We start from the raw sequence: 17,828 nt of genomic DNA on the forward strand, positions 1-17,828 counted from the left end.
ATAGAAATTGAGGGTGAAACCTGTTTAGGAGGCAGGTGTTTCTGTTCTTTAACTATCTTTATATGCTCTTTTGAGCTACAAGTTACATTCACTCAAACATCTGTAACCATGTTTAACGTAAGTCTCTAAAATGTGTCGCACTGTAAAAAAAATGAAATATTACCGAGTGTTTTTGTCTTATGTTACGTAAAAGTTTTCTTGTTATACTTGATATGAGCCATATTCAACTGGTCAGTCCAGAAAAATGTCTGATTTCAAATTATTTAAAGACAAAAATTACACCTGAACTGTATGTAACAAGTAAATAAAAACCCTGCCAATGGTACAAGAAAAAATTGCTTAAAACTAGAATAATATCTTAATATGAGTAACTTCTCTTGTTCCATTGGCAGATTTTTTTTACTTGTTACATGCAATTTAGACCTAATTTTGTCTTGAAATACCTTGAAATAAGACATTTTTTCTGGACTCATCAGGTGAATGTGGCTCATAATAAGTCTAAAAAAACATTTTCTACTGGAAAAAAAGACAAAAATGTTTGATAAAGTTTCAGTTATTTCCAGTGTAGGGGTTCAGTCTAAGTTTGTTTAAAGCCAAAAACATGGTAACAGTCCTTGCCTAAGGACAACAAAATCCTTTATTTCCGTGCAAACTGAGGCTAAAATCTAAAGGAGCCAAACTATAAGAGGCAAAGAAGGGTAAAGCATCACTGTGACTTGCCTTCCAGCAAGTTTGTTAAAAAATCAAAACAAACAATCTTCATCTGGTCAAACCCTTCAGAGGAAGTAACTGCATCTTGCTGATCGATGATGGAACCAAAAGACAAATCACTGGAATAGCAGAGATGATTCAAAATTGTGATGAAATAACTCACCACTGCCGAGAGTCCAGGTTCTTCAGCTCCCTGAGCAACTTCTCATTCTTCCTCAACAAATGGAAATTACTCCTGGAAGAAACAGATTCATGAAGAGGTTAGGAATCATTCAATGGGGCGTTCTGACTCTTGACCACCTGATTTGGACAAATTTAACTAAGCTGCTCCTGAGATATTCTGAAAGGAATGTTATTTGAGGAGATTGCTGTTTTCCATTTTTAAATTTGGGACACCTGAGCATGATTAACAATAAAACTGTCCTCTCTCCAGCTGGTCTGACCCATCAAATGTGTTAAAATACTAAAACCAAACACCTGAAACTCCTAAAACAAAGACACAAGACAAATAGATGAATAATTAACTACACGTTTTGTCTTCCGTAGTCACATAATGCAGAATACCAAGGGGGTAATCATACATTTTTAGCAATGAGTACAGAAAGACCATCATAACTGTGAAAACAAACTTTTCAGCATCCAGTGGCAGATGTTCTCTTCAGAGTCCTCAACATGTTCAACAATGTGGCTGGAATTACACAGCAGCAAAAAAGAAATCAGGGAATTGGTTGCTGCTGTTGTAGGCTTTGTGGAATAACTCAGTGGTCCCCCAACCTGGGGTCCCTAAAGAGGAGCCACTTAGACTGATCTAAGGCTACAAGGCTGTTAAAATTATATTCATGCATGTTAATTCAAAATAAATTTTAACATGTTTAATGGGTTACTCAAAAGTCTGTGTAAACCCAATTAGAAGTATATTTTTGTCCACATTAAAAAATATCATGTGTTTAGGTAAACAGCTCTGTAACCTCTGAACCTCTGTGACCAAGGCAGCGTGAAAGATCTCAAAAGATGAGGACAGCCTTTTCAGACGTTGTTGTCATTTCACCCAAAGATGTTTCTCTGCGTTTCTTGTGGTGGTTGTGACATTATTTTTCCCAACTCTGTTCACTATACAGAGTGTGCTCTTGGATGTATATGCGCATGCGCTTGTGTGTCTGTGTATGCATCAGGGCAGCGCTCTGCTATGCTCGATCATACACTGTAAAAAAAATGGATGTCCGCTTGCTCGGCTTGAAGTGAGGTCTCCACAAAAACTGCTTCCTCTGGTGACTGGCTGCAGTATAGGTTTAAAAAACCTTTGGCTTTCCAGCCATTCCAGATGGGCTGTGGTCAAACTTTAAAATTATTGCACCTCGTGGAAATGTTTTTCACACCCAATTGTTTGTGGTGATTTGAAGATATCATTTGGCTGTCTTGTATTCAAGTCCTCTTTTTTCTGAAAAGTTTCGTTTTTATTAGTTACATGAGGTTAAAAACGAGGCTTTGCGTAACGTTTAACGATGACTGACCGCTGCCGTTCTCGTGTATTTTTTTCGGGAATTGTAAAATATGTCGGGAGGTAGAGTCAGAAAGTGATTAGACTCTCCAAAGAAAAAAAATATATATATTATTTTTGTCACTCAGCTCTACTCAGATTCTTCTAGAGTCCCTCTTTGTCTCTACTGTGCAGACTCTGGCTCCAAACTGCGACCATGGTGGCGCCCGAGACGGCGGTATTTTGGCTTCAAAACCATACTATGATAAATGGCGCAGCCACACTGTCCACTCTATACAGTCTATGTGCCTGAAACAGAGGACGGAGGAGAAATGTGAAAGTGTGACAGAAATAACATCCCGTCATGTAAATAAGATAAATGGCATAAGACTTTTTAGTCTGTTAAAAGAATAAGGTTAAAACCTGATCTATAAGAGAGGTAACCTTAAATTACATCTGGTGCTTTATAGAAAATAAAACTAAAATTCAAATGTTTTGATAGCATGATCATATTAAAGCATACACTATAAGGTATATTTAAATGTTCCTGCCATTTCTATTTTGTCTTTAATTTATACAAAGAAAGGAACAAAGAAAATCATTCTTATTCGTATACAGGATAAACCAAAAAGAAATAGAAGAAAAAACTATAATTCCTGTTCACATTTGAAGTTCGAGATTTGTAAAATGCCACTTGTTATCAGGGAGGGGGGGTCCAGGGGAAAAAGGGTAGGAGCTACTGGGATAACTGATGCCAATCAGCACCATATTTCCTGGCTTGGTGAGTCGGAGTTAACATCCCTTTAAGTTGCGATACATATATAGTTAAAATTTTCCTCGATTTGATGGAATATATACATAATATGTTGAAGTCTGAGCCTCCCACGATTGGTGACCAGATTGAAATAATTTATCAAATTTGTACTCTGAAAGGCTGCAATCAACCCTCGAAATTCAAAGAAAAGACTTTGTAGAATCTGGTCCTAATGGACAGAATATGTTAAACCTTTTGGATCAGATTTCATACGACTGAAAAGAGGGAAGATATTTACCTTGGTTACCTTGCTTTCATTTTTACCTAATATCTAACATTTACACCTTTAATATAATCTTCCCATGTTCTATCTAATGTATTTTGTAAGCTGCCTCAAAGATAAATCTCCAAAGAGCTTAGAGTTGCTGAAGAACCATCAAGTCTGTTGTGTGTATTGTTACATTCTGTTCGAAAGTGAATGCTGACTGTTAGGAGATTGCTGTTCCTGGATAAAGAAAAGATGATAAAAATAGAGAATGCCAAAAAGCTTTGTGTAAAATTTGTCTGACCATGTCAAAGGGTGGAAGAGATACTGCTAATGGGAAATATTCAGAGTGGATAGAGGGTTGACATCCTACAAACGAGTGAAAAGCAACAATGATGTGAAAACAGGAATAACAGTCTGCACTCTGTGGACCACACTAAGAGGCTGGGTAAAGAGAGCTAATGAGAAAAGTTCTGACTCTGCTCACTGTCACACACCTGGTCTATGAAGAGGAGGCACGAATGTCAAATTATTGTTTTTAAACACAAAATATGAGCTGACCACAGCGCGTGTCATCACCATTGAGAGGCTGGAAACAGAAAATGAACAAAATATTATTTTTAAAGTTTATTCTATACCAACGACTAAGTCAGAGGGTCGTTCTGAATGTCTCCTCGACCAGCCACCGACCTCTACAATGTGATATGAAACCAGGACTTGAGCAGTGAGGCTCGGAGTGGACTGATAATGACGTGTCGTTCTTTTCACTCTTTGAGAGAGGGAAAAAAAGAGTGAAAGAGCAGGAGATAAAGAGAGGGAGAGAGACAGCAATTTGCTCTTTATTAAACTGATACTTGGTAATGGCCTCATTCTCTGCTCTCAAAGACTCCATTTACACCCTGGATTATAGAGAAAAGCATAAAAGGGGACACACACATGCACACAGGTGACTGTCAGTATCTGAGTGTCTGTAATGTCCCATATGAATACCTGGAGTGACATGAGGGGACTCTCATTTGTCCGTCTGCTTTTTTCCCTAAAATCTAAGTATCTTTAGCCTCTTCTTTTCTCCTTCCCTCCACATTCACTCACTTATTCTCAGCAGATTTGATGTGTTTTGTTTTTTACTCTCGCTCATGTGGCCTATTCATTATCTTTTTTCTGATCTGCCACTTCTCCCTCTGTTATTCTCTCCTTCAACTACTGCCTTTTATTCTAACTCCGAATGGGTTGAGTTTGATCAATAGAGTACTATACTCATTATCACACTCTCTTCTACATGTACACACGTAAAGACACACACACACACGCCCACACATGCTCGTGCTCACAGTGTGTTAAGAAGTCTATTGTGCAGGCTGAATGCAGACAGTGTAATTCCCTGGACAAAGTATAAAGAGTGATGAGTGTCCATTAGCCGGCCAGACGCATTTAAAGTGATACCTTGACATTGTGTATTTCAGTACGGAGTCAGTGAGAAGATGAAATGCTGTGTGGTCTGAATGGAAGAGCACGGTGTCTAATTAACACAAAGTAGTTCTCTGAATGGAGCCTTTTGTCTCATTTGCATTCAAGGAGCTCTTGGTTTGTTCTAGCTGAGGAAAAATTAATGAAAACTGTCCCAAATATGTACCAGGAGACTTCAGCAACAGGACACTCAGGACATAATACACTAATAATTACATTTACTGACACTTAGAAAAAAACACTTCATAGATCAGTGGCTGCTTTTCCTTCCTTTAGAGGTTTTTTGCCATATGTAAAAAAAAATGAGTCTGCAACACTGTAAAATAAATACAATTTATATGATTTCGATCAGTAACTTTCATCCCATAAGACAAAATGAAGGTGTGACAAATGCAAAGTAATGAATATTCACACTAAATAAAATGTTTTAGCTCACATAGATTACAGCTCTCTAAACAATAAAGTTTGGAAAAAAAATAGTTTCTGAATTCTTGACAAAATGTGATTTTTTTTGGTAGAATTTTTTAAAATAAATGGGAGACATCAAAAAAAATAAGTTTAAGTCAAAAGATGAATGCAAGAACAACCTGCACAGTACTGCGCTGATATGTGGGGTTTTAAGGGGGAGGATGATGATGATGATGATGATAAGAGCATAGACAAAGATTTTAAAAGAAACTCTACATAAGATATGTTGACCTCACTGACTTAAAAGGCTTGTGTTTTAAATGTGTTTTGCACAAAAACAACAAATTACAAAAGTGACTGATGGGACACCAGTGTTTCTGACACTTTAATGTCAGGTGGAGGCTCTGCTATAATATTTACTCATGTGTCTGCACATGAGTGCAGTGTAAACTAGGACAAGCGCCTATACAACTGCCTTCCCCCAACAGACCAATCAGAGGGAAGGGGGTTTGTGGAGCAGGGAGCCTTAAAGAGATAGCAGCTAAAATGAAGAGTTTCAGACGGGGGCTGCAATAAGGGTTTTCTAGAACACCAGTGGGGGAAATATTGGGATTGTTTGTGTAGCTGTGTCTTGTAAAGCTATTACAGGGGTACCAGGGGAACAGCATGAAGCCTAAAATATTTTAGGGGCTGTTCACACGACAACAGTTTTAGGGTGAATCGCAAAAGTTTTGTTGCGTTTCAGTCTGGCGTTAACACGGAAACGGCGTTTCAGCCGACTTAAATCACAAACTTTTGAAAACGGCCTCCCAAAGTGGAATATTTCTGAAACACTGCCGACACGGTTGCCGTGTAAACAGTAAGTCGGCGTTTTCAGTTGAAACACTGACGTCACACTCTGCCTCGCACGAGCGCATACAACAGGACAACAGTACCGTTGTTACGATTGTCACAAACTACCGTGCCATGCTTGTGCTGCTTAATCTGCCGAATCTGCTGTCTTCATACAAAATGCTCATCTATTGCTCCACTTCTGTACTTAGTATTCCCCAATACACCAGATGATCAGCTCAGCTCTACTTCGGTGGAGATCTCCCCAGAGCTGCTTGTGGACCAGACAGTTATAGCTCCACCTGCAGGCCTGGCATGCTAACTACAGTGTTTTCAGTCCCTCGGCATTTCCTGCGTTTTTTGCTGAGTTTTCATTGCGTTTTTGGGTTTTAATCCACAGCAAGATTATTGAAGTGGTTCATCCAGTGGAGGGCTACTGGAATGGCTCTTAAGAAACACTTAGGTTGCATCAAGACCTGTTCAGACCTGTTAAAGCTGATTTCAATCTACTGTGAAGTATTCCCCTAAAAATAAAATTGTGAAATAGTGTACTTCATCTGGTTACCTTACGGGTGCAAATTGCTTATTTTTAAAAAGACTGATTGGCAAACTGATGTTTTAAGGAGCTTTTTTTTAAGTGACAATGAGAAGAACGACGATAAATCATTTACTGTAATCCAACAATTTGATTTTTTTTATGAGCATTTGTGATTTAAGAAAGTGATAGTTTTAGATAATCATTCGAGTACAAAAACCTGGTCTACCAGCCCACACAGACCGTTTGTTTTGAGGCAGGATCTTTGTGCAAAGTTTTGCCAAACACAGCGGGAGAAAAACAGGAGGATCACTGGCATAAACAAACAGGACTGCACAAACTAATAATGGACTTCAGTGGATGTAAGTCTGTGTCTAATCTCACCTCTTCTCCCAGGAGTTGAGTCCCAGTATGTTGATCAGCAGTCTGCAGTAGTAAAAGGCTGACTGAGGTGTCTGTGTCTCAGGCTCAGTCTGCTGCACCGCCCTCATGTTCAGCTCCTCACCTCTCTAAAATATCCAACAAATGATTTGATGTTTAAAGTACCATGTAGAAAAAACAAAAACAAATAATATCAAATCATCATTTTGATATTTTGAAACTCGAAAAGTGTTTGACATCAATTTCTTTTCTCTTGCATTAAAACCATCATTACTCTAGAGCGGAGTCAGACAAGCTATGAAATGGTCAGTAGCTGCACCTTTTACCCCTCTGAGTACTGATGCCTGGACATACTGGGAGCTACTTTTCCAACACTGAGAAGGAAAAAGCCATTGAAAATGTAAAAGACGACATACATGAAGAACAAACTCCCGTTCAGCGGCGCTTTGCTTCAGGATGGCATTGATTACGTCGTTTTCTTGCTTCTCTGAAACACACACTGGAGGAGGTGCTGGGATGTTGAGTGGATTTCCTAAAGTGACAGAATAAGATGCAAAGGGGCTTGAAACAATAAGACTTTTTCTGCAGTGACAGTCCAAAGCACAAATAAAGAGGAGCTCCACTCTGGTGTGTACGTGTGTGTGTGTGTACCTGCCCTCTGTAGACACTCAGGACTTGAGTAGCCCAGGTACTGAAGCATTTCATCCAGTGCATCTTCTCCATCCGTCAGTGAATCCCACGCTGGCACCGCCTCCCGACACACCCGTTTGGCCAGTGGTGGAGCTATGGGCTGTTCAAAGCCAGCCTCCCCTTGTTCCTCCTCCCCATCCATCCTTTGCTCACTGCTCTCCTCCCCCTGCACCTCTTCCTCCTCTTCTCCTCTGTTATCTCCCTGTCCCTCCTCACTGACATTCCTCTCCTGCCCTTCCTCCTCTTCATCTTGCCTTTCACTCTCCATCCCTGCTCCTCCTTCCTCTGTCTCCCTCTCCTCCTGCCTCTCTTCTTCACTGTCCTCTCTTTTCACCTCCATCTTTTTCGGTGGAACTCCTGGTGGAGTGTGTAAATGCAGGTTTCCACAGTGAGGCGACTGTGTGTGTGACAAAAATGTGTGTGTTGGGCTACTGGGGGAACATGGTGGAGGTCCGTAGAGAACAGCAGAGTCCCAGGAGTGTTTTCCAGCTACATCGCGGATGATGACTCGGACACAGGCAGGAGCAGAAGACAAACCAGCTGTCATTCCACCTCCTGGTACACCGGACTCTGATCGGATCTGGGAAGGACAGGAAGGAAAAGGACAGCATGAAAAAAAAAGCTTCCAAAATCAGCCGGAAAGACTTTAAACCATTTGTCTTTGTTTCAGCTACAGCTGCTCTTTGTAACTGGTAGATCTTCAAAAAGGAAAGCTATGGTGCAGAAATTTTTGCTTTGACAACCCACTGTCTTTTGACAAACTCTCTTGATATTTTTTTGAGCTGACTTCATTAATTAATAGAGATGCAGAAAGCAGCAGACAATATAGAACTGAGTTAAAATACAAGAAATGGAAAATGGTTTCCACCCAACAGTTCAGTTTGGTTCGTCTCGGCATGCATTTTGTGGCATTTCCTTTAACTATTACTGGGACATGTCCCCAAATTACCAACCTGTACTGTCTCACTTTTTGGTGCCCACTGTTGGGTGCCAACCATGCTGATCTGACCCCAGAGGGTGGAGCTAGAAACACTGTAGTCTGTTGATTGCTGTTTTTCTTCTGGCGGCACACAGTCTTCTCTGAAACAAAGCTTGATTAAGCTTTGTAACAAAGAGCCACATGAAAATCACAAAGAAGACAAATTGCTGGATGTCTTTCATTGTTGCTTTTTGTTTACAGTGTTGTGTTTTTCTTCTTGGTTGGATTTATAAGTGGTGTACACTGTGTTGCACTGCTATGCTGTCCCGCTATTGCTAAACTGATGCCACTACCGGCCTCTGGCTTACACGCCGTCAACCAAGAGTGGGCACGTTTGGCTGTGGAAACATAAACAGGATCAGACTATACCGATCCAACCCATACCAAACTGTACTGATCCATACTGGACCACTTAGTGTAAAAAGGGCTTTAGTCTCAGTACAGTGAGAAGTCTAAGCACTTTGAGGTGAACTACTTAGGGCACGGTCACACTGGCCATCCAAACCAGCTGGAGAGTACGGCCAGCAGACACACTACTCCTATATAAACCAGACTTTAGCGGTTTCACACACACGCATGGTCCACCTACGTCATGATGAAGGATCTGTTTACATGAAGCGCGATCTCATCAGAGTCAGCACAATGAGACACAGAGAGCACTGCTACAACTTTAGAGACTTTTGGACGCATTGCAAGTAGTTTTCGCTCGACACAGCCCTCTAACAACCCCGCTTTGTTTAAAATGATGAGCTCGCGGTGATCATATGTCATGGAACACACATGCTGTCCGCGTGCTTGTGCTCGTGCAAGAAGTAAACTATGCTGAAGCCCACCTCTATGAAGCGTGCCAAAGCACAGAAGTGAGTCATGCTCAAGCACGGCACAGTTGTGGTCACACTGGCCATTCCAAACGTACTTTAGAGCTGAAGTGGGCTTAAGCATGGCACGGTTTGCCAGTGTGACTGGGTCCTAAAAGATCAAACCTGAGGGGCCATTTACACGACAACAGTTTTAGAATGAAACGCAAATGTTTTGTTGCGTTTACACGGAAATGGCATTTCAGCCGACCTGCTGGCTGTCTCTCAACAAAATGAGCATCTGTTGCTCCACTTTTGAACTTAAGTGTTCCCCAATACACCAGATGACCAGCTCAACTCTACTTTGGTGGAGTGATTTACAGGTAAAAAAAACAAAACAAAACAAAAAAAACTCTATATCCATATTTCAGCCTCTGTGTTTTAGCTGCTTTCCCTTTAAGGTTCTGTACTCTAAAAAAAACCCGTCCTTTAATATGCCAGCCCTAGGGACAAGTGTCAGAAGCAGACCTATGGGTTTGTTCGGGGCCTGTCGATCTAACACATCATGAGCCAGTTATGAGATCCTGATGTGATCACCTCGTCATTTCAGCAAGTCTTAAGAAAATCTTGTGAAAATCTGGTCCTGTCTTTTTTAATAATGAACTGTTTTAAGCAGTTTACTGACAGATTCAGGGATAACAAAAGTGTATGAATGTGTAGAGGTTTTAAAATCAGCACACTTAGTCTCATCATCCAGTGCTGTTAATTCACAGCTATGTTTAAAATATTGGAGCGCAGAACACCACCTGTTTAAGAACTTGCACATCAGTCTCTAAAATGGCCAAAATAAAGAGGTTTTGGTCACAGACTGGAATTACTGAGTGGTGACATAATTTCAGATTAGATTACCTGATACACTGAGAGCAGCGTTGAGCCATTCAAAACTAGAAACTGGAGGTTTGGTGAATGGAAAAGCTCAGGTCCAAGATCGGCGCTCTCACAGAACGGGTTGTCCTGGTTTTCACACACCTAGAGGAAACAGGTGGACTTCAGATTAATGTAGCCCAGCAAAAGGCTAAAATCTGTATTTCAGGATTTTTTCTTGACTTTTAAAGCAAAAACAAGAATTAACTGAATAATGTATGCAGAGCAAAACACTTCAGAGTTTTACCACCAAACAAACACAGCAACAGTACCTGACTGGACAGAGTAGCAGGCCCTCCAGACATTGGATAATGGCCAAGATGGTTGACCAAGTGTGTGATAACTGTCCTAGCTGCGATGGAGACCAATCCCTGCTGAATACGACTCCGAACTGCAGAGAAAAGAAAAAAAAACATACAAACCACAAGAATAAGAATGAGCTCATAATGTTTTATTACACAGACTGACTCTACATCGAGGTTCAAGTCTCAGGCAAACTCCAGAGTGTGAAGCTAAAACTAGTCAGAAGTACAAACACACTCTCAACTTGTACATAGTTTGCCCCATGCTGAGGAGAAGCCAATGCCATCACACACTGTGCTGCCAGTAGATCCCAGCTAATCAACATCATTACACACACGCTGTGACACACACACACTCTTCACCAGCTCTTTATTGACAAGGCTGTGTGTAGAGTACAGATATGTATTGACCAGACATTCTCAACGACTCCCAGAACCTCAGGAGAGCTCAGGGGGAGATCAGGAGCAGCCAAAGAGAAAGGAAGATGGATGAACAAGAAGATGTATTAAAAGAGACAAAAGAAAAGATTGAAAACATCAGCAGAGATAAAAGATGAAAAATACAGAAGACAGGAAGTGGGAGACAAAAGCAAAACAAAAAACAAAAAAGAAGAAGAAAGAAAAAGAAAAGAGGAGAGGAGCATGGTCTGTAATGGTGCTCCAGTCATTAGACCAGACACTGTGCTCTGGTGGGCCACAGCAGGGGACAATACACACTCTCCCACGGATGCAGACAGGCACACACACCCTTTCCTTTTCCATCTGTCAGAAAGTGGCAGGGGCTTGGTGGACGGGTCCATCATTTTCCTCAAAATCGTACGTATTTATCAGCCTTCATCCCTTCCTTTGCATGCACTGAAGAGATACAGGTAGACGTACTATATTTTCCCCACATGTGGTCTCTAATTAACAGCATAGTGTGTTAACTTCACTGCACGCTTAGGCCTATTTCTGACCAGAGTATTTGAAAGGAGCTTTTGAAAAAAAGCGCAAAGCAGGTTTTTTTTTTTTTGTTTATGAATGGGGAGGGGGAGCTGGGTGTCTTCCTGCTCAATTTTTGTTTGTTTCTGTTCATAACAAGAGTCTGATGCATGCCCAAATCTTGGCCAAAATCTATTTCAGTGCAGCATCTGAGTAAAAATTTTTTATTACCTCATTTGGGGTTTAAGGTGAATGTCAAATGGAGATGCAATCTTGGTTGAGCATTGAGTAGTAATGGGCGGAGCGGCATTGGTGGCACTTAAATGCTGCGTTCAATTTGTACTCAAAGTCGGTATTTCTGAGTTCCAAGAGGGAACGCCCAGCTAGTACACCCCCTGAGGTCGGAATTTCTGACAAGGAAGTCGGAGCACCCACACCACCCCTGAGTTCCCAGTAGGAAATTCTGAGTTCAGGTTTTAACAGTAATTAAGCTCCTGTTAGATTCTTTTATTTTACAGTTTCTGATTAGTGTTTGTCACAATAAATCAGCCATATTGATGGTATTTTTCAATGTTTCTATACTGAAATGCTGCTGTTATGGTAAGTTTTTCCGAATTGGCAACAGGAACGCTGAACTTGGAGATGACGTCATTCCCACTCCAGACTTCCCAGTTACGAGTACGAGTAGTTACGAGAACGCACCATAAGCAGGGAGGCGGGCACCTCGGGTGAGGATCGGAAATTCTCATCCTCTACTCTGCTCACATGCTGTTTCTGACAGATAATAACTGATGTTAAAGGGGACATATCATGCTGATCGCTGATTTAATACTTACATATAAAATAATAAAGTTGAAAACAAGACCTTACACCCCCTGAATTTTCAAAAAATGAGATATTGTATTTTTTCTGATATCCTAGAACGAGATTTGATGCCTCTGAAAATAGGTCATTGCCAGTTGGTCGCGAGATTTCAAACGTCGTGACGACACGAGGATCCTTTCTTTTTATTGGAGTAATCTGATAAAGCAGCTCCTCCTCTGTGATATCAGTTTGTCACACAACCGCCACCGAGGGATACACCCACCAAACTATACATGTTACAGTACCGGTTTGACTCACCACACTGAAGCGTCCTGAGATGATCTGTGTCGAGGTGGATTTTCTTCCTCCTGAGCTGCAGAACCGTCCGGGTCTGACTCGGGGTCCAATACAAAAGGACGTATCCTACACTCTGCCATTTTATTAGTGCTATCGATGCCTTACGGTGAAGTTTTGGCAAACAGCAAACTCGCTCAGTCTGCTCCATTCAATGTGGTGATTTTGTAAATACTGCCATGCTGCAAAAACCGGCCCCTGGCTCTACCCCCTCCGCCCCTCTGATAGAACTGACCAATCAGAGGGCAAAGGGCTGTGACGTTGCGAGGTTACTGGAGGTCATTCTCCAAACGGTGCGTTTCAACGAGATCTTCAGAATGGACTAAAATGAGGATATTGAGAATGCTATAGTGGGGCAATGAAGGAACTAAATGACTTGTACTGAGGGCAGAAATGCTTTACAGGCATCCTAGTCTGGCATAGTGAAAAGGAGAAACAAGCATGATATTTCCCCCTCTAAAGACATTAAAGTCTCAAAGCATGTCCCTGTTTTTGTGTGAGATACCTTCAGTGACAGGCTGGAGTTTGCTGGAGCGTTCAGAGTCCGGGCTGTGCAGAGGTTCTGGTTCTCGGAGGCTCTCTAATGGCAGGAATGGATCATAGTCTGGACTCAACAGGTCCGACAGCTGCAGTGGGTAATACTTAGCACTGTTGAAAGACTGGGCTCCATACACACAACCATGCAACACCTGGAAAAGAAAGAAAATATACTTATTAAGACTGAACACCATCCCATCATTTGTGCTCAGTGGTTACTGAGTGTCTTACACTTACCTTATAAATACAGCTGAGCAGAGTCTTGGTGGGCTGGTCTTTCTCTGGGGGGCTTCTTGTTTGGACAGGCTGAAGCAGAGTTTTTGGAGGAAGAGCCATCACCCAGTCCAACAGACACAACAAGAGGGACACCACAAGCTGAAACACAGACAGGTGTACACAGAAAGTTACTCTGTAACTGTCATAAAACTCAGTGAGAAAAACACAGGAGAAGAGTTGTGTGTATGTATTTTACCCTCTTATCCAGTTCATGGGGAGAGGACTCAGTGGAAGGCAGCAAGAATGTGATGGTGGCAATCAAAATCTGAGACATTGAAAAACAAAATCAAACACACATTCTCTGAGTAACATCTGCTTCAGCTACTGTATCAGCTTCATGTTATAATCCATCAAGATGTGTTGGCAAGCTAACGGTGTCTAAATCAGCGATGATTTGGGATTTCTCACCTCTACGATCTTCTTTGGAGTTTCAGGGGGAAACTTCTGCAGATGATCCACGTGACTGATCAGGAGGTGGAGGATGTCTGACGCCACCAGTGCCACGTTCTTATTGGGATACTGAATGTTGAAACACACAAAGGAGCATCCATGTCAGTTCAGGAGCTCAGAGAAGAAGTTGTGACTCAAGTCAACATGATGTACAGAGCAAACACGCTTGGATAATAAAAGTCACCTTGATCTTCTTTTTTATTAAAAGTCAGGATTAATGACTCAGAAGCATTAATCTCTGTCTTTGACTCTTGTACTTTGAAACATTATACAATTATAGCCTCATTATCATCATCATTATTTGTGTACTTTATGATTTTTAATTATAGCAGAGGCTTTGGCTATAATTCAAACAATAAAAATTCCAACACAAATCATGTACCATTTATTAAAAAGGCCCTTTTATCATATTGCTCTCATGCAGTCTGGTGTATTTCTTAATGTTGGTTGGTATTTTTTCATGAAACAAGGCTTTTTGTTTTGCTTCCTCATCTATCAGAAAGTTCAAGGCGCTTCAGATCCTTTTTTTCTGAGAAAACTTTAGGTACAGATATAAGGCAGTTATCTTAAGACAGAGACTGAGATTGAGGTGAGGTCCCCAGCTGGTATGAATCTCATACCAATGGTCCTTTGTACCGTTGGTTCCTGCAATGGGGACGGGAGCCCTTGATAAGTGGTGCATATAGATCAGGGTGTCAAACCTACGGCCCATGGGCCAAACCTGGCCAACCAAGGATTTAACTGTGGAATGATTTCAGAGGTGAAACCTGCATGCTTGTTATGTATTAGAGTTTTAGAGCTCAAGGAATATAAAAATTAGCACCACTTTGAGACTCAGCATGGCAAAAAATACAACAAGGACAACTGAGCAGAGAGAAGATTAATGAATTGCTGGTGTGTCTGAGGAAACAGCAGTGTGTTTTCATCTGGAGCTCAGAGGTCGATGATGCAGCGATGAAAGCAAGCTACCAAAAGTGCTAACAAAATAGCAGTAGCATCAAAGCTACTACAAGGGGGAGTTTGTGGAAACAAGCTGAAGGCTGCAGATATTGAGTATCCTGAGAGGCATCAAACTTTTAGCCTGGCAAGGGAAACTGTGGCAGTGAGAATTTCAGAACTATTTCCAATAAGTGTTTGATAGTCGCAAGGTAGGAGATGATGAAACTTTGTTACATGTTTAGAATAGTGACTTCAGTCTGTAAGGTGTGGAGGACTCTACACGTGTTCAGAGTAACTACACATGTTGATGTTGATTTTAATCTCAAGTACAACTCAATATTTTTCATTTCCAAATACCTGTGATTTTATTTTTTGAACCTTTGTACAATCACTGTGATCAGTTATAAAGTACATGTGTAATTGATAAACTGAAGCTAAGTCCTGTTAAAGTTTCTGTTGTTTATCTTAAGAAATCTTGGGCTGTACATTTTTTATCATTACTATTATTATTATTATTATTATTATTATTATTCTCATTATTATCATTATTATTATTGTTATTATTGTTATTATTACTATTATTATTATTATTATTATTATTATTATTATTATTATTATTATATCCTTTATTTAACCAGATAAAAGCCTCATTGAAATTTGGAATCTCCTTATCAAGAGAGACCTGGCAGGGCATCAGCAGCAGACAGTTGCATAAAAAAAATAACAAATACATCCAGACATCAGCACATTGAAACCAAGCCGTTCAGGAGACACCAATTCCAAACAAAATGAGAAGCAGTCAAGAATTAAAACAGTCACATAGTCCAAGGCTAGCTCTCCCTTAACAAAGTCTTAAATTCACCAACAGTGACCAGTTCAGTTAGTATAAAATCCATCGTGAAAGTACTCCATGTAGAGGGGGCGGCATATTTAAAGTCCGTCTTACCCAGTTCTGTTCTGAGTAGGGCTGCACTATATTGGAAAAAGCTGACATTGCGATTTTTGGGGGGTTTGCGATATATATTGCATTATTAAAATAGAAGAATTTTCACCAGATGACTTGAATAGCTCTGTTTGAGAAGAATTTGGTTGACTCTCAATGACACCATTGTATTCCTATAATACCGTTAAATCCAGGCTAAGGGGGTTTATCTGTGAATGATGACGATTGCTGCATATGAAAGGGATCCAGGAGGCCATGTCTCTGTACAAAATAGAATAGGTTTCAATTTAAGTTGCTTTTTTTCCATCTCTCCAATAAATGGGGGAAATGCGATAGTCACATCACATGCGCAATGTGACTATTGCGCATGCGCATATTGCGATGGCGATGTTCAAACGATATATTGTGCAGACCTAGTTCTGACTCTAGGAACAAACATTTTAACAAACACCTGTGAGCGCGGTCGACAACGGTTACTAGACCTGATCAAATATGTGGTCAAATGAGATGGAAGCAGCCCAAGAACAGATTTGTAGATGAAGAGCAGCAGGTGAGAGTGTCTTGAAATGTCTTGAAGATGGATAGTTTGTTAAATATAAAGATGTTTATAGTGTATTTGTAGTTCTTGGTACTAAAAAAAAAGAAAAAACTTGGACATATTTTTGTGTGTATGTAATAATGCTTTGATTTTACTGGTCTGGACTTAAGATCAAATTGTGCTGTATGTGGCTCTTGAACTAAAATGAGTTTGAGACCCCTGATAGTTTGAAGTTCTATCAATTCACTTGGGCCTTTTTCTGCTTGTTCTGTCTGATTTTTCACTTTGTCTGTAGTCTGTATTCCTACTGCAGAGGGTCACTGGTCTTTGGTACCGCTATTTTTGGGGTCACAGGCTACAAGGATGGGTACCCCTGCTTTTAATATGATACAGATTCATCTAATTATATGAGAAAGATGAGGCCCCATCAGTGATTATTTAACCTGTTTTTATACCACAAGCTTCTGGGGTTGTTATTTACATTTCTTGCCTGTAGATAAAATACAGTAAAATAAATCTGAGTTGACATAAGTCAGCTTGTCATGTCTTCACTTTCTTCCTCTTCACTTTATTAAAAGTGTTTAACAGCATTAAAGAATATGACACACTGGATGAGAGGTTTTGTAGGTCAGACAGGCTGTGAAGAGGATCATCAGCAACACAAATAAAAATAACCCTCTGGACAGGGGGACAGAGAGAGGGAAGAAGAGGACAACAGAAAGAACTGGCTCTGCATGGAAATATGACAATCCCTCGAGTCTGTGTGAGTGCACAAGTGTGTGTTTTTGTGTGTTTGTGCATCCCATTGCCCATGTCTGAGGCTGCTGGCTGCTGGTATGAGGCAAGAGATTCAAAAGTGGACAAGATGTGAATGTATGAGTGGTACCATGAGTGTGTGTGTGTGTGTGTGTGTGTGTGTGCGTGTGTGTGTTTCTGACACAGCTTGCAGCATTCCCTTTGGATTAGTCTCCTATCTGAAGGAGGACCAAACATATTGACAGTCCAGGGTTTGCTCCCAGGAGTGGGTGAATGCTAGCGTGTGTGTGTGTGTGTGTTGCTGTAATATCTTAGCAGGCCATTGGCTGCCGATACACAAGCTAGGGATTCCAAGGTTGAAAAGGTATGTGTGTCTGTGTGTGTGTCTGCATGTGTGTGTCCATCTAGTGCCACTTGGCGACAGATGAGACAGAGAATGTTGGATAGTATTATTTGGATCCACAGGCCTTCCCAGTCTAGTGGCCTGAAACCTCCGACCATACTGAGGCAATTTCTCCAGCTCAAACACTCATCTCCAACAATATTTTCACACTTTGGCTTCTTATAGTTCGACCATGTTTAACACGCCAACACTCCTACTGTTTGGTCGGCAGGCGATGTTTGGTGAATCTACCAGTTCCCATACCCAGAGATGTTTAATGCCTTCGATTGTCTCTGTGCTGTCTTTTGTTTTCCAGCTGCTTTGGAAGAACAATAGCAGCACACTGTCTGCACTGTTATCACTTTGGAGTAGGAGAAGTGGTACATAACTGAATAACAGTGAGGCTT

The 17,828-nt window shown here is 40.9% G+C and overlaps 1 protein-coding gene across 6 annotated transcripts in view; it reads right to left on the bottom strand.

Annotated features, from left to right (window-relative positions):
• ralgapa1 (Ral GTPase activating protein catalytic subunit alpha 1) overlaps positions 1 to 17,828 on the bottom strand; it is a 109,401-nt gene that overhangs the window by 49,237 nt on the left and 42,336 nt on the right. For all 6 annotated transcript variants that reach the window (XM_074691912.1, XM_074691911.1, XM_074691914.1 and 3 more), the window contains 10 exons: positions 13,822 to 13,932; positions 13,610 to 13,678; positions 13,375 to 13,512; positions 13,106 to 13,289; positions 10,492 to 10,610; positions 10,205 to 10,324; positions 7,481 to 8,099; positions 7,246 to 7,361; positions 6,833 to 6,957; positions 875 to 946 (listed from right to left, as the gene is read on the bottom strand). In XM_074691912.1, the coding sequence (XP_074548013.1) occupies positions 875 to 946; positions 6,833 to 6,957; positions 7,246 to 7,361; positions 7,481 to 8,099; positions 10,205 to 10,324; positions 10,492 to 10,610; positions 13,106 to 13,289; positions 13,375 to 13,512; positions 13,610 to 13,678; positions 13,822 to 13,932 (1,673 nt within the window). The remainder of the gene's footprint in view (positions 1 to 874; positions 947 to 6,832; positions 6,958 to 7,245; positions 7,362 to 7,480; positions 8,100 to 10,204; positions 10,325 to 10,491; positions 10,611 to 13,105; positions 13,290 to 13,374; positions 13,513 to 13,609; positions 13,679 to 13,821; positions 13,933 to 17,828) is intronic.

Source organism: Halichoeres trimaculatus, unplaced genomic scaffold, assembly GCF_033239565.1.
Source record: "Halichoeres trimaculatus isolate MK-OKI-2021-1 unplaced genomic scaffold, fHalTri1.1 fHalTri1_scaffold_17, whole genome shotgun sequence".
NCBI classification, from domain to species: Eukaryota; Metazoa; Chordata; class Actinopteri; order Labriformes; family Labridae; genus Halichoeres; species Halichoeres trimaculatus.